General features: G+C 36.0%; 1 protein-coding gene across 1 annotated transcript in view; it reads left to right on the top strand.

Annotated features, from left to right (window-relative positions):
• The window catches only part of POLR3A (RNA polymerase III subunit A), a 34682-nt gene extending 10011 nt beyond the window's left edge, over window positions 1-24671 (top strand). The window contains exons 13-31 of the mRNA XM_050340800.1: window positions 360-487; window positions 1946-2084; window positions 4027-4191; window positions 4466-4638; window positions 5803-5914; window positions 6875-6993; window positions 8392-8529; window positions 9916-10086; window positions 10880-10993; window positions 15015-15101; window positions 15178-15260; window positions 16645-16815; window positions 17420-17513; window positions 17624-17716; window positions 18177-18341; window positions 18847-19011; window positions 19335-19466; window positions 20683-20815; window positions 23046-24671. Coding sequence (XP_050196757.1) covers window positions 360-487; window positions 1946-2084; window positions 4027-4191; window positions 4466-4638; window positions 5803-5914; window positions 6875-6993; window positions 8392-8529; window positions 9916-10086; window positions 10880-10993; window positions 15015-15101; window positions 15178-15260; window positions 16645-16815; window positions 17420-17513; window positions 17624-17716; window positions 18177-18341; window positions 18847-19011; window positions 19335-19466; window positions 20683-20815; window positions 23046-23194 — 2531 coding nt within the window. The 3' untranslated portion in view covers window positions 23195-24671. The remainder of the gene's footprint in view (window positions 1-359; window positions 488-1945; window positions 2085-4026; window positions 4192-4465; window positions 4639-5802; window positions 5915-6874; window positions 6994-8391; window positions 8530-9915; window positions 10087-10879; window positions 10994-15014; window positions 15102-15177; window positions 15261-16644; window positions 16816-17419; window positions 17514-17623; window positions 17717-18176; window positions 18342-18846; window positions 19012-19334; window positions 19467-20682; window positions 20816-23045) is intronic.
• The last annotated feature ends 1467 nt before the right edge of the window (window positions 24672-26138 follow it).

Genomic DNA, 26138 nt, shown 5'->3' with positions numbered 1-26138 from the left:
TCATTCATTGAAAATTAGTTTTAACCCAGTAAGTACCTTCAATGTCTTAAATTCTTTGGGAAATGTCCAATGAACACAGAGAAGAAAGTTTACAAAAATAAATGCCAAGGCCTTATTTTCATTGATGGGATAGACTTTGAGACTCAGAGAGGGAGAATGAATTATAGAAATGCGCTGTTTCTCATTTTTAAAAATTTGGTGTGGAACAATTAAAAAAAAATCTGGAAAGTATTTACAACTGATTGTCATTTTGCATAAGTAGCTAAGTAGTATGAGAATGAAGTAATTGACACTGAATATGCAATAGTTTTTAAATTTAGTCTTAATTTACTCTGTCATAATACTTTTTTACATTCCAGGTGCCTATCTTCTTACATTAAAAGATACCTTTTTTGATCGAGCCAAAGCCTGTCAAATTATTGCTTCTATCCTGGTTGGCAAGGATGAAAAGATTAAAGTTCGCCTCCCACCCCCAGCAATTCTGAAGGTGTGTCAAAATATTTTTTTCATTTTACTAAGACTTTCTCTGTTGTGTGTACTTGACTCATGATAATGTTCTCGGCAGAGACAGTTCTTGTTCTATGACAATAGTTTTGTATGAGATTTTGCATTTGTCTAGTGTCAAGTACAAGGATCAGAATTTGGGGTTGAAGCTGTGCAGAAGTGGTTTGTTGGTTCCTGATGCTGAATGGTGTCAGCCTTTCATGGTGCTGTCCAGATGCAGGACTCCTTCAGGGTTCAAACACAGCTTTGCTGCTGTCCTGTTGATGTGACACAGCTCCCCTGGCTTTCTGTGACCAACAGAAAATAGACTGTACTTAGAGACCTCACTGTTTCTGACTGTGCAGAGTAATATGGGGCTGAGTGCAGAAACTGCATTATTCCTTGGGTGCCCTCGAGTAAGGTCCTGAAACACTCAACAGTTCAAGGTTTAGGAGATAGTAAACCTGGAAAAGAGTATACTTTAGTTGTGTTAAAGGTTAAAGAGGATGAGTGCAGTGTAATTTGTTTGCAGGGTGTGTGTTTTTTCCTTGGTTACATCATGTACACAAAACATTTATTAAGGGCAGAGTATTTTTATATTTTTTACAAACTTTGAAGAGAGTTTTCATATCATTTATTAGATTATGGTATGTTAAGCCTTCATTCACATATATTTGAGGGTGTTTGTATATGATTAATTTGGTATTTAAGGCAAATAGTATTGTCTGGAGAGATTTAGTACATTTTAAAATTTGTTAAATACTGAATGTTAGTGTAAACGTTTTTACATCCTTTATTTAATTTCAAAGTAATGAGTTTAATATTAGGGGAATTCAGGAACTGAAATATCAGTGAATAATACAACTTAAAGCAAGATCAGGAAATTTATAGGCAGTATCTAATATGAATTTTAGAAATTGATATCAACTTTTGCTAATAGCCAAGAGCAGTGATTCTTTGACTACTTCTTCTGTCATTCCAAAAGAATAATTTTAGTGCTAGCTGTGACATTTGCTTAAATCTAACTCCAGCTGAGGGGAGTACATAATTATATAAATCTTTGAACTCCTAAAATTTTAAATCAAAGGCACTATATAAAGAAGGAATTGTAAATGTTGCAACTTCCTCAAGAAATTAAATGACAGCAACAGCATCTTTTTTTTTCTTTTCTAATCAGAAAGGGAAACATGACAGTAAGAGAGAGCAATAAAGCATGTTTTTCTAAATGCAAGCACATATCTGATGTAAAAGATAACTGTGCTGCACTCAGGGGTTTTAAAACTATAGAAGTGCTTAATACTTCCCTATTCAAAGCTATGCTTCTGTGCACTTCTACAGATATGGTTCTCTCTAGAAAGGTTCAATATATAAAACAATTTTAGAATTAGATTCTTGCATGCTGTTTTACTGTAGTTATAGCACAGACTTGTAATCCTAATTCTTCTCTTTCTGTTTCTTTAAGCCTGTAACACTCTGGACAGGAAAACAGGTTTTCAGCCTCATTCTCAAACCCAGTGATGATTGTCCTGTAAAAGCCAATCTACGAACGAAGGGCAAACAATATTGTGGCAAAGGGGAGGACCTGTGTTACAATGATTCTTGTGAGTGACACTTCTAAAGCTGTGTTTTGAAAGTCTTCACAGAAATTGTAGCTGTTGTTCACTGTAGGAGTTAAAGTGGTACTTGACATAAGTGTTCTTGAAATGAAAAATAAAATTATGCGGTTGTTCTAAAAAGTTGAAGTTCTACTGAACACCAAAGAAAAGATTTGGGTGTTTCCTTAAACTAAAATGTCTTCTGGCTGATGCTAGGCTTGTCGTGATGCTAACTTAGTATTTGAACGTGAGAGAAGGAGAAAAGCTAAGAAGCTTAGGAAGGGGTTGTGCAGAGGGCAAGTGGAAAAATTTGGTATCCTAAGTGGGGTTAATAATACAGGGATTAGGAGACAAACACTGAAAGGAATTAGGATACATAGGGAAGGTAGGAATCCCTAGGATGTCAAGCCATCTGTGTCCTTCCAGTTAGGGAAGTCAGAGTGGCAGATGGAATGCAAAGGACCACCATAGAAAAGGCTGTAGGAGATGAGCAAGACTTTGCTTATAATTAATTTAACATTCATATGGTAACGGTTGGAAAGGAACATGAGCAGGCAGGATTAGGCTGGCTCCTTGCTACTCAAAAGTGTGAGTAGAGGAACCATTGATTTATAGTCATTCTTTTATGTAATGTTGATGTGAGAAAGAATTTCCTAGTTAGCACTCAGATCCACTCTACAGCAGATTCTGAGTATAGAAGATGGAACCACTCTGTGGCTGTGAAGTTTATTATAAACGTGGTGGAACTATTTTTGTCAGCCTCTAAATACTGGGGGATGAAAGCCCACAAAGCAATTCTCTTTACACTTGTGTGAACGTAAGCCATCTTTACTGCACATTTTAGGAAGTACGGGAAGAATTTCCATCTTCTGAGTTTGACAGGAGCACATAATGTGGAAAACCTTTGGATTTTGTTGTTGGCTGTGTTCAGTTCTCTGAAAAAAATTAATTTCTGAAGCCATACTAGTTCTATTCAGAAACTTCTCTGCAAATTCTCAAAAAACACAAGAAATGCTAGTATCATGTTTTGATGTTATATAGTAAGAGATAGAGCACTGACTTGTGGTTCAAGAAGATAATTACCTAAATTGACATTGAAAATATTGAGCATGGAGTACAGTGTGCAAACATCTACAATATTCTGCATAAAATTATTTAAGTGGATCCATCTACATATGCCACTTGTTTGAAAGATTTATAATGAAGTTGGTGATGAATATATATTGTACTGTTATCAGAAAATAAGTTTAAAGTTCATGGACACAAGATACTTTTTAATTGGTTCAAGACTAAATCTTAAAGGAAGATTTAGTGCCTGAAATGGAAGGTTCCTAATGAAGGAAAAAGGAGTAAGGTAAGAGAGGCATCAAGTATAGGCATAAAGGCAAGACAGATGTGTTGTTACAGTTCTCTTGTAACTGAAGGGACTTTGGAGTCTACCATGTCTTATAACTTCAAACTGTGCCTCCAGAGGTGATTTGGTTGAACTGACTATCAGAATCTTCAAATAAGAGAACTGCAACTTTCTGAAGTTTTTTTGCTCTACTCTATAAATAAATAAATAGCATTGGTTTATTATGATGGAGGACTTTATGTCTGGTTGGATAAAATAATTGAAGACGCTCTTTGGATTAAGGAAGCAAAGTTTATTTTTAGATTTTTACCAAAAACTTATTCACAATGTTTCTCACGAATCTGTAATTGGATACAGTTGCCTTTCTAAGGAGGAAGGGAAGTAAATTTTAACTTCATTTGGTAAGGTCAGTTTGTAGGCTGTTCCCCTTACAACACTCAGTCATACATTTCTACAGATACATTAAATATGTCTTTGGGTTTTTTTTCTTCTAATGAACAGAGCTTTTATTTCAAAATTTCTCCGTAAGTGAATACTAGTGATTAGTTCATGTTTTAGAAAACTGATGAATTCTTTTTTCCCTTTTATTTCTAGATGTCACGATTCAAAACAGTGAGTTAATGAGTGGCAGTATGGACAAAGGAACATTGGGTTCAGGATCCAAGAACAACATTTTCTACATCTTGCTGAGAGACTGGGGACAGGTAGAAGCTGCGGATGCCATGTCACGTCTAGCCAGACTTGCTCCAGTCTATCTCTGTAAGTGCATTGCCTTGTAAAGTAGTACTTCAATGCAGAAATAGGGAGCAAGCAAGCAAGATTTTTGCTTCAAATGTGAAATACTGTGCTTAAAAAAAATAAGCTAGTTGTGAAGCTGGCAGATGGTGAAACAACTGATTGTGCGTATGAACTGCTTATGATGGTCACATGATGGGAGGCAAAAATGAAAGTTCCCAATGATAATAATTTCCTGGGTTTAATTTGTTTTCTCTGTATGAGATGGAGCTATAATTTTTTTTTCTTTAAATAATAGCTAACCGTGGCTTTTCAATTGGAATTGGTGATGTGACCCCTGGTCAGGGCCTGCTAAAAGCTAAGTATGAGCTCCTGAATGCTGGCTATAAGAAATGTGACGAGTATATTGAAGCTCTGAACACTGGCAAGCTACAGCAGCAGCCTGGTTGTACTGCAGAAGAGACACTAGAGGTAAAATTTTTTTGTTTAAATCACTATACATTTCAAGTAAAAACTTCATAAATATATTCATGTACATTGTGAAGTCTAAAATTATCTTCTGAAACATAAAAATACAAGCAAATGCATTCCCTAGGTGTGCAACTTCAGCTGAGTCTTTTAATATTAAGATGTTTGTATGCCATCTAAAAATGTTAGCTAAACACCTAACAACTGAGATCTTCCCTCTGTGCAAGAAGTACTAGGCTGATGCATGAGACTAAAATGGCATAGGTAGATGAAATGGAGTTGATTACATTTATCGAGACTTGCTAGGTTAATTAAGAACAGAAAAAGTAAAGAAAGTGATACAAGAAGCAAAACATTCCTTTGGTTATAGATCTTATGCTAGTTTTATCTTCTTCCTTACTGGGGTAAAAGTTAAGTGGACTTTGGTTATGCTGGGTTGTTTTCTTTGCAGAAATTTTGATGAAGAGCAATGAATGTTGCCCAAAAGCTTACTGGCTTAGTCAAGTCAGCTGAAGAACACTTTTCATTTTATTTAATGATTTTACATATTCATCTTGGCTGGCTAATGTCTACTTTTTACTTTAAAAAAAAAGTAGAAAGGAAAAGAGAAAAAAACAAACACCACCACCACCCAACCAGAGAACCCCACTCTATGATGAAGTACTGCCACTGTTAGCCAGTTTGAAGTGAAGTTTTGGCTGAAAAAACATCTTGCAGCCCTTTCCACTGTTCATTTTTTTGGACACCTGTATATGTCCTAGAATGTTTTTGGGATGCAGTTATGTTTGTAACAGTTGGAGAGATGAGCATTGTACTCTCTGAAAGCAGTCCAAAAATACATTATTTTTGAGGTAATCTTTCTTGCATGTAGTGCAGTGTGTCTTTAGAACTTAGTGCAGTGCTCAATTTAGCTTAAGTTTGTGCTGCTGGTAAGAGAGGGTCATGTTTCTGGATATCCCTGTCTTATCCCAACAAAGATATTTTGTGCAGCACACTGGAAGTTAATGCAAGTTAAAAGTTAAAATCGTTTTACCCAAAGCAATGACTAGGTTTCTTGATTGTGTTTTGAATTCCATTTGAGTACTGAAGGTGTTGCTGGGAGTGATAGAGTACTGTTTGTTTATGTGTTTTTAACAAATGCTGAACCTCTGAAATAATCGATTTCAGGCCTTGATCCTTAAAGAACTCTCTGTCATCAGAGATCACGCTGGCAGCGCCTGTCTCAGAGAACTGGACAAGAGCAACAGTCCTCTTATCATGGCTCTCTGTGGTTCTAAAGGTAGGGGTAGCTGAACTTTGCATGTAGGTTGCTCACTCCATCACTGCTGTGAAAATTACTTGTTCCATCTTCTTAGCTCATTTGATACTGTCAGTTGTGCAAGCTCATGTCATATCTATTTTAAGTGACTCAGTAAGTACCAGGTTGGGTATAATTAATTGAAATCAAGCTGATGTTCTAGGTTTTGGATCTTTAAATTTTTAGTACAAGTTGAAAACTGCCTTACTGGAACTTTAGGTGTTCTTAAGACTTTAATTCATCAGTACAAGTTTTCAGTTGCATTTCTACTGCAAGCTTTTATATCACACACAAAAATCAACTGTAAATTATATATTCAGAATTGGAATTAATATTTCTCAGAATCATGGAATTTTTTTGGAAGGGACCTTTAAGATCATGTAGTTCCAATGTAGTTCTAAAAAAATACTGAAATCTAAGAAGAAAAATATAGTAAGTGTGTAATTTGGGAGGGAGAGGTGGGGAACCATTGTTTGCAAGCATGTTCAGCAAATAAAACTTCTAAGTTAGTGATTTAATGCTCTGAGACTTAATTTGTTGTAGGAATCTTGGTAGATACTGAACCCTTTATGAAAAATGTGTTCATTGAAGAAGTTGTGAAGTAAAATATGTAGGTTAGGGTCATGGACTGTATAAAACACAATCCATAACACAAACCAGGATAATATAAGGACTATAGTCAAATGATGGTGGCATATATGTCTATGACACAAAGGGAAAAAACAGAATGAGATGTTGGCTGTGTCATAGACCAAATTGTCAGCCTCTGCATAAATGCTGAAATGAACAGGACAAGTAACAGAAAAGCTTCTTTAACTCTTGCAAACCTGAGTGTTTTTTGACTAATTGTGAGGCTGAGATCTTAATGGAAGTGAAAGACAGCTCTGTCAAGGAAGCAGTATATCCCTCATTTGTGAATGAGGGCTTTTTCCTTTCTTCCAGGCTCCTTCATTAATATATCCCAGATGATTGCTTGTGTAGGTCAGCAGGCTATCAGTGGGTCCCGTGTTCCTGATGGATTTGAGAACAGATCTTTGCCTCACTTTGAGAAGCATTCTAAGGTAATTCTGTATGTTTACAGTAGAGTGTGAAGAAAAGTGAAACAAGTTCTCTTAAGCCATTTTGAGAAGGATGCATGGTAACATGGGTTGTCATGATAGGCTGAAGTAAAAGGATCATATATGGTCCATGTAAAATGTCCTGAGTGTGATTTGGGAGTTAACAATAGTGTTTTGAGTTGCCATAGAATGCCATGAATTTTTACAGCTAAGCCTTGCTTTGACCTCTCTAACTTAGTAAAATTAAAGTAAGTCTGATGATACATTTTTGGTTCTCTTGAGAGTCCTATAAATAATTTGTTGAAGTTTCTCTGTTGTGTTATGTGTGACTGCACTAATACTTTTCAGGTCAACTGCTGGGTATGTATTGGTATCTTTAGACAGGTGAGACATGCCAGAGAAACCTATCTGGAGTCTGGGTTTTTTTTCCTTCTTTCTCCAGCAGAATAGGTATCCTGGGTTATTCTTAATGTTTCATGTTTGAGTTCGGTCCTACATGAAGCAATAACAAGTCTCATGCACTTGTTAATATTTGTTTAATTTGTTAATATAATTCAATTAGAATAATTTTTTAAAACTGCTATTTGAAATCTAATGAACAGTAAAGAAGGTTCTAGGTATAAGCCATTAATCTAGCTAGTGTCTTAAATAACTAAGTGTCAGATGGTAGCCATGACACTTGCATTTGTCTTTCAATGTCCAAATTTCCACTTCTGAGTTCTGTACCGTACTGGATAAATAGAAGAAGAAACACTACTTCCTGGATTAGATGAGAAGGTAAAACTTGAAATGTAGCTTTAGTGGTTTTACTGTTTTTTAACTACCTGTTAATAAAAAGTGATTTTCTTAGATCAAACTCCAATCATGGAGGCAGTTTGGTGTTACCTGACTTCAAGGAATGCCTGTGTAAAGTTGATTGGCAAGAACTTTTCTCAAGCATGAGAGCAAACCACTCAAGAGAATTAATTATATACATATATCCAGTCATATTTTTTTCTGGGTTGCTTAGTCTTCAGCACCGCCAATACCTTTGCACTACTATTGCAAAATGAACTTTCTTAATTGCCTTTTCAATTTTTGCAAGTTTAAGGGAGTCTGAAGCATTATAAGTTGGTGTAGTGTTTGCAAGGAATGGCTAGAAACGTGACAAGGTTTGTAGGTAGAAGGAGAAAGACTGTTATATTAATTTGGAAGAACTAGGCAGGGGGTTTTGAAGCCTTTATTTATATCGTCTATACAAACAGGGAACTTGAGAGCTAAACACAGGTGAGATATTACCCTGTGCTTGTGGGTGTATTGGCTATCTCTTTGAAAGAATTTAAATGACATGCAGCATGTTTTTCTGTAACATACACAATGTACACTGCATTTTAACTGTGTTTTTCCCACTCTTCTCTGTAGCTCCCTGCAGCAAAAGGCTTTGTTGCTAACAGCTTCTATTCTGGGTTGACTCCCACTGAATTTTTTTTCCATACAATGGCGGGTCGAGAAGGTCTGGTTGACACAGCTGTGAAAACAGCTGAAACTGGATATATGCAGGTAACTGTCAGTGAGGTGGGGTGCCTGTTTCTCTTGTGTGTGTTGAGGTTACGGGTTGGAGAAGTGCATACACTGCATGTGCATGTGTGTGTTTTCAGTGTAATGGAGTAATTTATACTGTGAAATACATGGCTTGGCTGTATTCTCCAGCAGAGGTGGGGTTTGGAAACATGCTTCTATTAAGCTGTTTTCCTCTCAAATATGGGTTGTAAAAGCCTAGAAATTAATAGACTAATTTCTGTGTAGTTTGTTTTCCTAAAACTGACGTGAATGATGACAGAAATATGGCTAAAACTCTCTTCCACTGGCTATTCTCTCTAGGTTACAGGCACCTTGGCCATATAGACTTAGACTAGTTCTGTAATATGTTAGTATCTTTGCTGTACCTCCTGTGGAAATATCCCTCTAACAAAGCTGCTTGCTATTACGAGCAGTCTTGGGGCTTCTGTGCAAATATTTACATAGTATTCAAAGTGTAACCCTCTTTTCAGTGTAACAGGCAGTAGAAAAGCCAAGATAATTTGTGACTGGGGACACATTCTGACATATGCAAGTAACTGTACAAAGACAGAAAAAACACCTTTTGGGGTGGGTGACTAATTAGACCATTTGTCTCCAAAACCAATGGAGTAATGTTGGCACGTGTCTAAATATTTACAAATACATATAAATATAAAAAGCAAGCTGCAAAATGTTTTTCCTCTTCAACTTTGATCCTATGTTAATAAGTTGTAGCACTTGGACTTTGGCATTAAAAAAAAAATTCTTAACCTTTATTTCATCTTACCTTTTTTCTCCTCAGTGAGGAAAAAATACCAGTTTAGTCTTTGGTGATCTAATTTGCTTTCATAGAACAATGAAGTCTGTCTCTCAAGTAATCATTTTTTTAACCACTAATGCTTCACAGCATGCCTTCTTTATGGGATGTGAAGGAAGAGTTAATGTAAGAGAAGTAGTTAACACAGATAGAAAAATGGCCTTGACAGATGACCTCTTTGCTTTTTGTCAGTGAAAAGAATTGTTTACTAGTTCTGCTTCCATACACAAAAAGCATTGTATCCCTTGAAAAATAAACCTGATTAGAAGAATATGTCAAAAACCCCTCAAATTCTTCAGATTTCAATTGGTTCTTGCAGCTTATCATTAGGTTTCCTATATGATAGAAATTCTAAATGTGGAGTAGTGTGTTGTTGCTTTAAATGTTGTTATTGTTGACTTTTATGTAAAGCTGTAAGGCTAATGTGTGATTTTAAATAGGTTTTTGTGCCTGCTTGTTACTGTACCAGATTTATTTCCTGAGTCTAGTTCCTATAGTTCTTGTAATCCCAATCAATAGCTATTTTTATTGGTCTATTTTAGTTTCTTTGCACTTTTTTTTCCTTTCAGAGGCGGCTGGTAAAATCACTCGAAGATCTTTGCTCACAGTATGACTTAACAGTCAGAAGTTCTACTGGTGACATTATACAGTTTATTTATGGAGGAGATGGCTTGGATCCTGCAGCTATGGAAGGGAAGGATGAGCCACTGGAATTCAAGCGAGTTCTAGATAATATCAGGGTAAGGATTACTGAAATCCTTGTTAGGAGTGTAAAAAGACAATTAAGCATGTAGGAGGAAGTAGTAAATTGTGGGGAAAATGGTTTCAGTTTAAGTATTTATTTTTCAATTGCCTTTTTTGAGTGGTCATGTTCAGTCTTTCAGCATGTGTATACAAATAGGTATTTTTTATAGTGAAACAGAGCAACTAGGACCAAACTCTGTATAAGCAGTGAAAAGTAAAATTTTTCTGTGCTTCAACATAGCTTTGGGGCCTAATAACCAACACAATAGATAAATGACTACTGACCTATTTGGGTACTAGTTTGGTACATTGCACAAAGTAACTCCTTATGAAATCAAGGCATGCATGTTCTTTGTGTTGAACTGGCTGATGTGTTGTTCAGTAACTCTGGATATGTTGTGATGTTTGAAGACCTGTATTGTTTGGCTTTGTGGTTGGTTGGTTGCTGTGTCATGGCATGGCCCCATCACAGAAAAGCCTTTAGCTGAAATAACTGTTCAGATTTCTGTAATATGAGTGCAATAAATGGATAGAACTGTGTATACCTGTGTGTATACCTTCATATTTACATAAAAAAGTAGAACTGTGTCCCCCTCTGCTTTTCACAATATCTGGTATAGTATAGCAAAACAAAAAAACCAGACAAAAATCCCAACAAACAAACTACAAAAAAACACAACAAAATCTAAGGAATGGTGTTAATCAGTTTTTCATATCTGTATTCTGTGTCTTTACAATGAAGCACTGTGCATGTGTTTTATGTGAAGAAGTGATGTTTTTCCTCCTCAGGCCGTATATCCGTGCCGAAATGAACCAGCCCTCAGTAAAAATGAATTGGTGTTAACGTCCGAGTCCATCATGAAGAAGAATGAATTCCTTTGCTGCCAAGACAGTTTTCTGCAGGTAATTATCTCACTTCTTTATCACAGTGTGATTAACTTTTCCTCATCAGTCAAGGAAATTAAATAAAATGGTCCTATCAATCTGATGAAGCAACAACTGAATTTTACGTGTTAGTAGCAGGAATAGCTGTTTGTTCAGTAATGCATTTTTTTACATTTATGGGTGGGGAGCTAGGACTAGTGATTTTAATTCTTATTATGGTAATGGTTTATGTTCACCACAGGAATATTAGAAATGAGAAAAATCTAGGGAGTTTTTTGAGTAGAAGTTGGATTGATCTGAAATCTTTAGTCTAGAGTTTCCTTTCTATAGCAAGATGGTACAGTAAGTATGTGCTTCCCCTGGGACATCAGAAATTAAATAATACTTATTATCTCTATGTAAGAAACCAGTAGGACTGAGTATCATACTCATATGGTATTCATATTATTCATATATTTTGGTATTATCAATTCTGTGAACAACTATTTTCCCTATTTGCTTGTTTTGCTGTAGTGGAAACACCTATTTGCTTGCATAGACACATACATATATAAAATATAGCATATACGTGTGTATATATATATATACACATATGTGTATTTACACACCTATATACCTTCATTAGGAAACTAGCACAGCAAAACAAATGGATCATACAAACTGCTTTGGTGCACAGGGCTTTAGCCTCTGGAGACTACTTACATGTCTTTTAAGGATGAGGGAATGTTCACATGACTGCTTGCACTTTGAATTGTAAAAGTTGATTTGTTTGAAAGAGTATTGGGCAGTTTTAATATTTATGAGACCAGACACTCGAGTTCTTTGGGAGTCAGTGATAAAAACTGTAGAATTAACCTGCCTGTGGAATTAACCTTCCCTTCATGTTAAGCTGCTCCTTTGATGAACCTTCTGATTACTGGCAGTGATGAGAGCAACATGAGTTTAATGACCTGTGTTTGAAGGGTTTATTTTTAATAGATCAGAGTGCCTCAGAGCAGAAGGTAAAAGCTGATTTGCACTTCCATCAGTAGAGTGGAGTTGGAAAAAATAGTTATATCCGTATTTGAAATATGCTGTAAATCTTACCTTTCCTTTCTCTGAAGGAAAAAAAAATACAGTATTTTAATATCAGTTTGTGAATAAAGCTGTTATTTGAAGTATACATATTTTTAATACTATTAGGAAAATAATTTTTATGAATTTCAGAAGCACAAATATTGCTACATCACCCTAGTGATAGTCTGACTTAAGGTTTTTAAGTTTTAGATAGTTACATTTTCTTCTTTCTTTTTTTTTCTGTTCATCCTTGAAGACATTAACTGAGACAGGTTATGAAAAATATAATGAGGTAACTGTAGCATGTGTGTGCAATGTGTGAGCATTAATGTTAGTGCTTTTTAGCTAAAGATGTGTGTACAGTGCTAAAGTAACTGATTAGCATATATACATTAGTGCTTGTTAAATTATGATGTAGGTGTTCATCACAATAATTTAACCTTTCTGATGGTGAAAACTATGACACATGAATTGATGCCCATAGTTACATTTAAGGATTTTGAGGAAGATTTCTTTTGGTATTGACTCTTCTTTCAACCTTTAGGGATGTTAGCATGTTTTTCTGGTGTTTTCCTATCCCTTCCTCCACTTTTCCATTCCAGGACAGTGATACTTCTTATTGTTATTTTAGCAGGAGGCTCCTATAATGGGCTTATCCACTCTTGTCCAGAACACAGTATGTCTAAATAGCCTTTTCATAACAGACTAGCATTCGTTCTGCCTGCACTCTGCCCTTGCTGGAGGGAATTCAGCTGAAAAAAACCAGATTGTTTGCTGGCACAGTTTCAATTGTGTTAGTGTTTTAACATATTTGATTCAGGTCAAGGGAAATGTTCGTTTTCTTCTTATTGGAATCAGGGGAATCTCTAGAAACTCTCCCAATTAAAAAAAAAAATTCTGTGGTTTTTTTGAAGGTGATAGGATATGAGTGCTGAGAGTGCAAACACAGAAAAAGCTCAGCACACAACCACTCAGGGCTGCCATATGAAGAGTTGACCTAATGGATCTGCCTGGACTTGAATGGATTTTTGCTGAATCCTGTGGCATTCTGCATTTCAGTGGCTTTTTGACTGTGAGGGTTCTGATATGAGCAGTGCTTCATGTCTATAAACGATCCCACCAGTGCTGGGACACGAGCTGCAAACCCCTGGGTGACTGTGGTTTATACCCTGGACTGTTTTGACTAAATGTCAGCTCTGTAGGAGCTGACAAAAGGCCCACGTTGAGCCAGAGCTTAGTCTGTTTGATGCCTTTTTGTTAATCTGGTCAAGGCTAAAAGACTTTATAAGACTTAGTGTGAAAAAAATTCAGTGGTTTTTTTTAAGCCTACTCTGGAAGTTACATAGCTGTGCTCATGGAGGACAGTATTGCACTGAAAATTATAAACTCATAGAGGTATATAAGCTCAGCAGAGAGTAAGTTACATTTTCATTCCATTTGTAGCATAAATTAATCCATAGTTTAGATAAACTGGTAACAGCTAAGAGGAATAAATCACTTCCTCTTTTAGGTCTTGTGTGTGAATAAAACTTGTGACAATGAAAAATAAGTCTTCAGAGATTTTTTTTTTCTTTCACCTTTTTTGACTAGTGGATGGAAGTAACATATAATTTGAGTATCTCACTCAGAATTATATATCATAATTTACTATGTTGGAGTTGTTTGGATTTTAAGTACTTTGGAATTCAGGGACTGTCAAAGAGAAAAAGACTTCTGCAAGTCCTGCAGTATTGCTTTTTTTATGCACCTGTAGTAAAAAGGTTAACTTCTCTAATGCCACAAAAGAAGGTCAAAAAGCTTTAAAATGGCCAAATATTTCATTTGTGAATACTACTTAGTAGGGCAAAAAGGGCAAAAATGTATCTTGTCATAGAAGTGTTTTCATAATGATTCTGTGACCTCAGTTGTAAAAAAAAAAAAAAAGAAAGGGTCCCTCAAAAATACTTAATGAGTTTTGCAAGTAGTTGTCACTGCTCAGCTACTGTGGTGGTTACAAGGAGTCGAGTACCTAATGCAGAAGAGGTCATATTATGTAATCATAACCCTCTTTGTCAGGTAGGACTAGTGGCGTAGAGAAGGTTTAAAAGGACTCTAAAAAATCAAGCTGTTTATTTCTCCACAGAGAAATGTTTTTGTTTGTGTTTTGGTTTTGGTAACTCTGTGTTACAGTAATGACTTTCGTGGAAGAGTTTAATCATGGACCTCATATTTCCTGACTTCTAGTGTACATGTCCATATCCAAAGTGTAATAACTGAATGATCTTTCACAGAAATGTTGGGTATTTTTCTATCAGTATTGTTTCAATTTATGTTCCAGTAAAGACTGTTAGTACTGCTCTTGAGTAAGCCTGGTAAGAGAGTGAAAGGTTTATGGTACTTCAACATGTTAAGTACAATTATCTACAAGACCTCCACAGCATAGAGGAGTTATTTGAATTATGTTAGGTAGGGACGGACAAGTATATATCAGTTTTGAGGTTTCTTCTCATAATGTACATCTTGAATCTTTGAAATCTATCCAGCAGATACACTTTATATACTTCTTCTCTTGCCATGTTCTTTCCATTTTGACTAATTTGAATACCAAGAAATCGGTGAGAATGTGTTTATATCAGTATAGTAAAAAAATAACAATTTAGAGTTTTGTGGGGTTTATTTTTTAAATCCGTTTCAGTAGGTGCTGAGTAGGAAGGATCAGCCCAAGTCAAGTATCTTCAGCTGTCAGTGTATTCTCAGGAAGGATGTGTTTACTCAGCGGGGACCGTATTCCTCATGTACTGCTACTGATCTCTGGTTACACAAGAGCCAGTCTGGTTTGCTAAATTCTAGTGCATGTGTTTGTCTAAATTTTGATGTTCTTCTCTTCATATTGTACCTTGTTAATTTTGTAAATACTCTGTTGGGAGCCTTAAGCAAATTACTTGCTACTGAAGACTTCAATATGAAGACCATGTCTTTACTTGTTGTTTTAATGTGATTTCAGGAAATTAAAAAATTCATCAAAGGTGTTTCTGAGAAGATAAAAAAAACCAGAGACAAGTATGGAATTAATGACAATGGCACAACAGAGGTAAATAGTTTCAAAAGGGTAATTACGTAGTTCTTTTCAGTCCAACTGTCGTCCAACTATTCTATTCTCTTTTCAGCCACGAGTTTTATATCAGTTGGATAGGATTACTCCAACACAATTAGAGAAGTTTCTAGAGACTTGTAGAGACAAATACATGAGGTGAGTGTTTACCCTGCTGTGTTCTCAATATCGGTGCTTTCTTGGCCGCGTAGGAGCGTATTTTGCTTTTTTTACTGAATGAATGTTGGTTCTGTTGTGAATGCAGTGTTGGCTCCAATGACATAAACATTGCAAGACCAAGGTAAGATGCAGAAAAAAAAAAAGTATCATCATCTACATGTGGGCTTGTTAAGGCAGATTTGAGTCCTGTATGACAGTTCTAGAGGTCTGACAGGTGAGGTTCTTACGTTTGTCTTGAGTCATAATCAGATTTTCATTAAAAGACTTTTTGTTTTGTTTCCTTTTACGTAGAAAAATAGCTTTGTTTTATTTTAGATCTCCTGAGCATGCAAAGCTATCTGCTTGTGTTTAGGTACCTTTCTTCTGACATAGTAATCCTACCAATGAACACAGTTTTCTCCTGTAGCTACTTACTGCTTATATCCACAGATTGTGTTTTGACAACAGATTCTGATAAAAGCCAAAAGTGATAGGATTCAGGGTAAGGGCGGATATTGGTTAAACATGAACATTTTTTACACCCACTGGCAGACATGTTCCCTTCCTCCCCCTCTTGCAGGAGGTTGTTCAAAACCTCCAATAAATCTATGCAGAACAAAGTCTGAATAGATCAGTTTTAAATTTATATAAATTTTGATAGTTATTCTTGCCCTACACAGTCTGTTAGGAATTACATCACATTTGGTTCTAACGTATTCTTGGATCTGTTATGCATTAGTAGGATTCTTTTGTTTGTTATTCTTGGTCTCTAACGAGTTAGTGTGGATAGTGGGCTCGTGTGGATGTTTTAATCTCTTTGTCTATTGAGATTTATTCCATTTACTAGACTTCTCAGATTTGTTCCTTCTCATGCAGCCATTGGTGACATGTACTTAGTGACCTCACTCTCATCTGCATCAATTTTCTAGTATGTTTTTTTGTTTTAGAAAATTCAAGTGTATGTTGAATTCTTAACTATTTCAAACCAGTTACCAGTTTTCTGCTTGCAGTTATTAGGAGTACTTGCTTACATTTGTCTTTAAGTGTTCTTAAACGTGAATTACCTATTTTACTGTAATAAGTAAATGTTAGCATATGGGATTTCCCTGAAGGGAGAATCCTGGATCTCATGCTCCATGCTTTGGAGGAAGAGGACAAGCATTTTATCTGTTATGGAAGTTGCACTGAATCTGTGGAATGCCTGTATGACAGGGCATCTTTTTCAATCTTAAATATGGGTGACCTTTTAACCACTCTCGTTTGTTGATTAAGAACCAATAATATATTAACAAACTTCTTGTATATCTACCAGAATAGTTTCTGTTGTTGTTTGCTTAGGACTTGATACTTCATTGAGTTCTATGTCACTTTCTATATTTATCAGGGCACAGATGGAGCCTGGTTCTGCAGTAGGAGCTCTTTGTGCACAGAGTATTGGTGAGCCTGGCACACAAATGACCCTGAAGACTTTCCATTTTGCTGGTGTTGCTTCAATGAACATTACTTTGGGTGTGCCAAGAATCAAAGAAATTATTAATGCTTCAAAGGCTATTAGGTACTAACACTGTTTTAATTTGTTTGGTGGTCTTTTTCCTTTGTCCAAGTGAAACCTGATGGATAAATTTGTGGTACATGATAGCATTTCCCTATTCTCAGCAATATATTAGATATCATCCAAAGCAAATACTCTAAACAAGAAAAATCTAATGTCTGCCCAACTGTAAGTGATACTTAGGCCCAGAGAGATGGCGAAGTTTTATTTTTCGGAAAATCAAATGAGTGAAAATGGTTATTTGTTAAGTTTAATGTTCCATTGTGTGTCTTATATTGTGAAACTTTCTGGTGTTTAGCAGTAGTTGAAGCATATCTATTCCTAGGTATGCATGAAGCCATACTTAAATAATACTGGAATAGCATATGCCATGAAAACAGTCACTAGTACATATGTTATAACCTCTCCTGTGTTTGCTTATTTTTACTAGCCTGAAGTACTTGAACAATAATTTTCTTAAATATACCTGAGGAACCTGAAGGTCTCTTTTAAATACTACTCTAGATACAAGATAAAGTTGATAAAGCAAGCTGTAATTCGAGTTACCATCTGTAATCTAGCTGAGCAGTTTCCTAACTGGTTTTGTGTGTGTGTTTGTTCTTTGTAGCACCCCTATTATAACAGCACACTTGGACAAAGATGATGATCCTGATTTTGCCCGTCTGGTTAAAGGAAGAATTGAGAAAACTTTGTTAGGAGAGGTAGGAAAAATTGTGTTACTGCTAATCCTTTAAATGTAAGCATTAGCCAGTCGCTGTGGGGCATTTGAGCTATTTTCACATGCTAACTATTATGTCCTTGTTTCTTAAAGATTTCTGAATATATTGAAGAAGTGTTTCTTCCAGATGACTGTTTCATCCTAGTGAAGCTGTCTTTAGAGCGTATTAGACTGCTGAGGTTAGAGGTGAGTTGTTCAGTTCTTATGTAGAGTATGCCTTGGGTACGTTCCTTAGGGTCTCTTTATCCTGTCTCAGAAACAGAAATCAGACCAGTGGAAGTTAAAAAAAGAAAGTGAATGAAGGGTGTCCTGTGGCTACATTACATCTGGAGGGGTCCCTTTTTTAACCTGCAAAGTGGATAACATACCCCTTATTTGAAAATGAGAGAACATCCATTCATTTCTTTGTGTCTTGCTAAACACTGGGATGACGTTTCTGTCCATTGGTTAATGTACAGGCTGGCACCCTCAGCATAGGATAGTGTTTCATGCAATTTATAGGGGTAATTTATAAGCATATATTTGGGGGTCATTTTTCCTACAGTCTTACTTTTTATATTCTGTTGAAAGACTGCTGCATTTATTTGAGTGGATTGATATATGTTGAGAGATAACCCTGATGTTTGCTGGCTGACTTTTGCCACAGGTGAATGCAGAGACTGTGCGCTACTCTATTTGCATTTCTAAACTCAGAGTAAAGCCTGGGGATGTTGCTGTCCATGGAGAAGCAGTTGTTTGTGTGACCCCTCGTGAAAATAGCAAGAGTTCAATGTATTATGTATTGCAGTCCCTGAAGGAAGAACTACCGAAGGTAAAAGCCAAGGCTGTCTTGTGCTTTTGTGGGATGTAATCAGTAGTGATAATTTGGGGGTCTGTGGTGGGAAGATGAAAATAGTTCATGTCAGTATTGACAATGAAGGTAGGCTGAGTCTGTAACTCTTAGATAGTGATGGTACTGCTTTACTGTTGAAACTAAACCTTCCTTTAATATTTGTAAATAAAATTGAAGCTTTGATACTTTCTTTACATTTACTGAAGCATTCCAAGTTCAGCAGTATGAAGTAGCTATATCTTGTTCCAGCTGCATCCAGAATTGAACCAAATAACAGTATCTGGCATTTTTTCGGCTCTCTGTGAGGAGACTGTCTACTCGGGATTTTAAAAATAGTGATAAGTGAAGCTTTATTATTGGCAGCATGCCCTTTTATTTGTGTGGGTCTGCCACCATTCAGAGACCCAAGTCTGAGTGTGAGAATACCTTTTATACTGCATTACTGTATATATCAAAGTTACTAGGATTTTTTTGTTTTCTGAAGGTTGTAGTGCAAGGTATACCAGAGGTTTCCCGAGCTGTCATTCATGTTGATGAACAAAGTGGAAAGGAAAAATACAAACTTCTAGTTGAAGGTGATAATCTACGAGCTGTTATGGCTACTCATGGAGTGAAAGGAACAAAAACATCCTCTAACAATACTTATGAGGTAATGTTTAAATGGGTATTGTGGGTTTTTCCCCCGTGGCACCTTTATTACAAGTGCTTGTTTGTGCTCAGATACAGCAGTTGATACCAAATCAAGCCTGATTTCACTAATAGATGTCAGAATGCATTAACATGAGAGAATGATTCAAGTGGCAGCACTTCACTTGAAAGAAACTGTTTCTATAAATATTTTTCAAATGGAGAAGTACAAAAGGGTAGTAATGGGAATGGAGTATTAATATGATGATGGATGGTACTTTTTCTAGGACTACACTTGCTCCAAGCATTCAGCTTTTCATTAACCTAACATAATCCCTTGTGTAGGTGGAGAAAACACTAGGAATTGAAGCTGCTCGGACAACCATTATCAATGAGATTCAGTATACAATGGTGAACCACGGCATGAGCATTGACAGGAGACATGTTATGTTGCTGTCTGATCTAATGACTTACAAGGTTTGTGCTGTGTTTTTTCTAAATGTTACATTAGCCTGCTTATACAAATTAATTTTACCATGTTTGAGAATGATGGGTGAGGTAAGGAGATGGAAGTTGTACTGATCAAATACTGTTATTTGTATTTTACACAAAAAACTTCATTACTCTAGTTCCTGGGGGGAGAGGGGACCTATTTTGACTGAAAACAAGTTGATATACTAAGTTGGGAACCATAATTTCATAGTGGAAATAGGAATCCTCAAAATTATGATATGAAAATGAAGTGTTTGGGTAACCATGCGTGCAATTTAGGGCTTGCTGTGCAGAAAACCACTCGGGGTGTGATTCATAACAGCTGCACTGTATGAAAGAATCTAAGGATACAGACATTACAAATAGAGTCAGATTACATGAACAGTCTTACAGAAACTGTTAGTAGAAAATCATATCTGTTTTTTATTGATTGATTTTCTTTACTTCACATCCAATGAAGGAGTAAGTACATTTAGTGAAGTAAGATTTTCCAATTTGCCTGCCAGAGCACAAGGGTTTAATTTGGTTGAAATGGATGGAGTTCTGACTTGTTCCTAAACTGTAGAGCTTTGTTGTACTGAGCTGCAGCAGTCCCCTGGGCTGACCCTGTGGAGCTGCAGCACAGCAGTGGAAAAGGGCATCAGAGTGCTATGTTGTAAACTTGCTGGGCTCCTAGCATGCATTTTTGTGACTGTAGTTCTTGACTTGTGTTTCTGTGCACAATCTGATGTAATCAGGATGTTACTAACAAACATAGGCAGAAATAAGTCAAGATACTTTAAACAGCTAATTACCTTTTTTCTAGAGAGTGGAAAAATGAAGATTTAGCATCTTCTGTAATCTCCTGGCATCAGAAGTCAGATGTATCTTTAGACAATGGGCAGTGGGTTCAGCATAGTGCTCTCAGACCCCACTGAAGTTTGTAGCTGAGCAGCTAGTTTACAGCTATGAGGTTTTTTCTTGTGGCCATGTTTCTTTTAATCTTTTTCATACTCTTGCTTAAAAAATAATCTATTAAACATTTATAAAGATTTCTGTTTTGTATGAATAATGACTTCTGCTTTAGGTAAATATTGATTGTTACCAAACTATTAACCTTCAAACTGTTGCACTGTGAAGCAGCATATTATAAGAATGCTATATTGTAGATAGTGTATTTTTTTACTCAGTCTTAATCTTTGATTTTTTTCCCTCGATCAAGGGTGAAGTGCTGGGCATTACTAGGTTTGGACTGGCAAAAATGAAGGAAAGTGTGTTGATGCTGGCTTCTTTTGAAAAGACTGCAGACCATCTCTTTGATGCTGCCTACTTTGGACAGAAGGATTCTGTTTGTGGTAGGTATTGCAAAGTCTGTGGCATTCTGTGGTCCTTAACCAGCATTTGTAAACCTCCTCAAAGCACTGGATTTTTGCCCTTGTTAATCTGCCTCTTCAGCTTACATGTCAAAAGCTTGAGGTCTGAGGCTGATCCATTTTATGGGATCTTCTTGGTCCTAGAAGTTTGGTGTATGTTTCTCTACTTCCAATCTCAGTCAGAGATCTTTATATCAGACATTTGTTGTATGTTTCTTAAAAGAGACTTATAGTAATTTGGTTTTTACTTCTCACCCTGGATCTCAGTAAAATACCAGGAAATTTGTCCCTCTACCAATAGTTCTGTTTTTTCAATTGTGAAAGTTTGTGTATCTTCAGCACCTAGAGCTGATGAAGAAATCTATTACCTCACTCAGTATTTACATTTCATTTTTATTCCTGCTAAGAAGTATGAAGACATATGTCTCAGCCTAGGTGAAGATTACAGTGTTACACGATTACTTAGGTGATTTGGCAGTTATACCTAGAAATAAACAGGCCAAGTTCTTGACTTGTTCAGTTAGTTCTGATCTAAATAGATGAAAATTGTTTCCTAATTTTTTTAATTAGAAGCTTTGTTTATCAGTATTCATTAACAGAACAGATAAGATGCCTGTCCTCAGAAACTGCTTTTTAAATGTATCAGTTTTAAATTTAAGTTCATTAACGTCGATTGAATCATCTCACTGAATTCATGGAAGAATCTGGTAAGAGTTAGAAAATATGTGCCTACATGCATACGAGTGCACGCATGCTCAGATACAGCAAAAAAAATAAATTCAGGATATGAGTTCTGGCATTCTGTTTGTCTTTATTTTATATGTTTGCCACGCACTCCAATGTTTGGACTTGAAGTTATTTTTTGGGGTTTTGAATGCTTTTACCCCCTTCCTCTCAGATTTTCTAGTCCTTTAAGCTAACATCATTTTGGGAACTATTTGTTAAGAAGTCTCTGTCTAGTAGTTTAAACAGAAAAAAGAAGTCAAGCAGGTTTCAACCTTTTCAACATCTGTTTAAGCAAGACCTACCATCCTGGAGCTGGAATTGCTTGTTGGTTTCTGGGTGCTAGTGAAATTAAAAATATGAATGTGTCATGTTAAGGTTTAGTAATTTGTGTCTATGTGTAGGTAGTCTTAGTGCAGTGAATTTGCAGCAGTTCTTTCGTGGACACTATTTTCTGAATCACTGGAATCTGTTAGAAACCCTTACATTACTAGTTTGTGTTTTAAGAACTCAGCCACTTTCTGACTCTCTAGCCAGAAGTGGGAGCCACTTTATGACTCTAGCCAGAAGTGGGTGGGATTTTTTTTTCTTTAATTATTATTTGCCTGTGATTGAAGCAAAGATTTTATGGGAGACTGACTTGATTCTGGACAGTAAGGAAAACAAAATGTTTTCTAAGTCTCCTCTGAGCTGGTAAAATCTTGTTTTGAATAATGTGGAAACCAAAGGTCTTTTGATGATGCCTTCTATATAAATGTTTTTGTTCAAATAGGGAAATGCAATCGACAAAATAGCAATTGTTGTCTGCTTGCCAAAACTGAAGAGATGATAGTGGCTTGCTTGTGTGAAAAATTGCTGTGCAGATGCCTGACACATTACTTGGTCTGTGAGGCCAAAGGGAGGTGGGAAGGAAGGCTTCTTGTTGTATGCATGGAAGTATTGCAATGGAAGAGGGATTATATCTGAGAGCTTGCTTTTAATGTGGAATGTACTTTAGAAGAGTTGTGTACATCAGTAGATCTGGAGTATAAATATGTCATCACGTCACAATGAAAGTGTTAGAGCTCTCAAAATCATTGAGACAGATTAAAATTTTACAACTCAAAACAAGCACTTTTTGAATTCTGAAAATGCCAAAAGCATTATAGCTCAAGCACTGTGTTTTTCTCACTGGAAATTTGAAGGGGTTTCAAGGGAACTTGGCCAGACTGCATGGAATGTATCTGCTCCAAAACCAAACCTTTTGAAGTGCTTCCATTACTAGAGAAGGTTAGGTTGAATCTTTCCTGTCTAAAATTGAACACTATTTAAGTAATATACTGATGTGGTGACCATAACATTTCACTTGGTCAAGTGAAGAGACCTTAGCCCTTACATGTGAGGTTCAAGGACATATAACAGAATGGACAAATAAAAATAGTTTTGTAAATCCTTACTGTTCAGATGCTCATCTTGTTTGGGTTTTGGTTTTTGTTTTTTTTTCCCCTAGGTGTTTCTGAGTGCATCATCATGGGAATTCCAATGAATATTGGGACGGGACTTTTTAAACTGTTGCACAAAGCAGACAAAGAATCAACCCCTCCTAGGAGGCCTCTGATATTCGATCATAGTGAATTTCATATTCCCATTGTTACATAGCACTTGGACATTATACAATATAGCAAAAGAAATAAGAAGCAAACATAACTTAAATTTAAAAACGTGTTATCAGTTCTGTGTGTCTCAATAACTGTGAATTGGTAAGTGAACTGCTATCAAAAGAATTGCCCAATTGTTTACCACCTGTTCTTAGTGCAGATTCTGAAAGGAGAAGCTCCTCTACAGCAGAGACTGGAAAGAAATTTAAAGTGGATATCACCTGATAACATTTCCTTTTTGATGTGATAGAATTAGCTTTTTGTGTTACTGTTAATGGGTGGAAGCTCTTATTGACTCAGTATTACATGTGTATTCAGATTTTGTTAAAAAACAAAACAAGTAGAAAATTGCACGAGAGTTCTTTGAGCTTGCCCGGAGTGCATTTGGAAGTGGCCTTTCAGCAGGAGCTGCAGAGGTCAGTCTACAGCTGTTAAGAACAGAAACTTCAGAAAGCTGGAACTGAGTCTGTGATTAATTCATACTGAGGTCAGGAGTGGTGTTCAGAGTGTTTGAAGTATTTGCTCTTTGCTTGTGGTGTTTTTAATTGGTTTTCCTGTATCCCAAATTACTATCCAGTAAATTGTTTTCCTCTCCAGGATTCTGTTGTGGGGCCATATTTGCAAGAAGCTGCACATTGTAAAGCTGCTACGAAATTCTGAGAATTGTTTTAAGAATATTGCAAATTATAAATAGCTTTTGATATGACAGGAACTGTCTAACTGCTGGAATCTGTACTGTACAGCAGTCTTCGTTTTGTGAAAGTTTCATAATTGAGCAGAATCATCAGAAAAACTTAGTTTTATTTTACTATGTAAAGTAGAAATACAAAGGGTTACTGTTTTTATGCATTGCCGTGAAATAATTTGAAAGTATTTTTAGCTTTAACCCATTGGAGTGGTTTTTAGAATGTATCTAGATTTCAAATTATTTCAGGTTAGTATGATTAAATTTACTGTGGTGCTATGGAGGGGAAGTATCGTAGTGTTTTGTCAGCAGTGTTTGGATATTTAGTGTGCTCATAACATGGGTCAAGGTTGGAGAGAAATGAAGTAGAGAAAAAAGCTGGAGTTGTGGCCTCATGAAATAAAAGCAGGCTGCTGAGGATCCTAGCATTTGAAGAGGAACAAGTTTATGCTGCAGCTTGTCTTTATGTAGCACCAAAGGAAAAGTGTAAAACAACAGACTTACAGTCTCTGAATGTAGCTTTCAGTCTTAAGGTGCCACTGTGTTTATTTTTTAATTCGTCCTCCATGCAGACAAGATCTCACGAGAAATTCAACAAAACTATTCTTGAATTATTTTGTATTTTTGATGTGATGCTAAGATCTACTTCTGCCTAGATTTTGGCAGGGTAAAGATGGAGAATGTAGTGCATTTAACATCTGCTCTAAAAGCCATATAGATATATATATATATAGCTATCTCTGTTTTAAAAATAGAAATTTAAGAATAAATTAAAATTTTCTTTGTGATCTCAGTGAGATTGCCACTTACTGATTTGTCTATTTCTTTTCCAAGACAGAAGTTTAACACAGGTAGGGACTACATGCAGAGAAAGCCCATAAACCTTTCCTGTGGTTAAGTAATTCATTTTATTGTGGGAAATTCTGTTGAAAGTATTTGGCATTTTTGTGAATAAAGATTCTTCCCAAGGTCTGAATGGTTTTGTATTGCAACAAGTAACCACATCTTTCTTTTTTTTTTCTCTCTAAATATAGTGAAATGGGCTATTTAAATGGTGGGTTGACTCTCTTGTTTGTTTTAGAAGTATGAGTTAAATGATACCTGTTATCATTGTCTTTGATATTAAAAATTAGCAGAGGTAAAGAAAAGGTAAACTTTGTGTTTGTTTATTGATGCATTATATTTGTGCATAATTAATTCAATGGATGAGCTAACTTCCATCTCTCTCATTTGCTTGAGAGTTACTGAGCTTATATCTCAGGTATTTACAGCCTAAATGAATATGTAATATAAAACCTATCTTGCTTAAAGTCAACACGCCTTGTCTTCTGAGCATGCTCTATGGCTCATGAGTGTTTCAACCAAAAATAGCTTGTTTACAAGAGCACTCTGAATTAGTAATTATTGTTTGAGCTCTCTGTACAGTCAGTAAACAAATTAGCTGTTGGATTTCACTCATAAGCAGCTTTTTTTAAGGGTCGTTTTTAACAGTCAAACCCTGGAATTTTGGGATATTAAAATTTACACTTTTATTAATTTTCTTAGCTTTAGGTTTCATTTTTCAAAAAGTAGTATTTTGTAAATTTCCCTCTATTTTCTACTTTATGTGGTAATTGAAATTAAATACTAAGTTAAATGTAAATTTCAAAGAAACAATTTTGTTTCTGAAAAATTAGCAGGTAACAAAAGAAGCCCTAGAAAAGAACGTTACAGACAGGCAATACATCTTTGCATGGAAAAGATGGAAAAGCATCTCTCGTTCATTTATGATGCCTCACAATTGTTTATGTACTTTAAATACAGTAAAAGCACATGCAAAGTTAATGCTCAAATCTACGTGTTGGGTTATGGGAACAATTAGGTACTATCATTCTGAATTGATCATTGGACGCCCTTAAAATACTGAACATTGTCCAGCTCATGTAGAACACAGATGTTTACCTTAGAACAGTGGGGCTGCTGAAGAATCTCGGGCATGAGCTGCATGGCCAGTGGTGCAGCAGGGCCAGCTGCAAGAGGGTGGCCTGAGATGGGAACCCACATTCACATCAGTACATTTTTAAAAGGCAAAAATTGGCTCCCAACGTTCATTAAATTAGTTGTGAATATCTATATCCTGCTTTCTCACTTTCTTCTTGTTTTTCATCTGTTTTAAAACAAATTTCAACTTTTCCCTAAATGTCAGGCTTAGAAACATCTCCAAGTTATTATTTATAAACTGGTCCTTGAATTTTTATCTTTTTTTTCTTCTCAGTGAGGT

Source organism: Myiozetetes cayanensis, unplaced genomic scaffold (genome assembly GCF_022539395.1).
Source record: "Myiozetetes cayanensis isolate MyiCay16 unplaced genomic scaffold, myiCay2020 scf10, whole genome shotgun sequence".
Classification (NCBI taxonomy): domain Eukaryota; kingdom Metazoa; phylum Chordata; class Aves; order Passeriformes; family Tyrannidae; genus Myiozetetes; species Myiozetetes cayanensis.
This window is presented reverse-complemented; position numbering and strand designations above follow the sequence as displayed.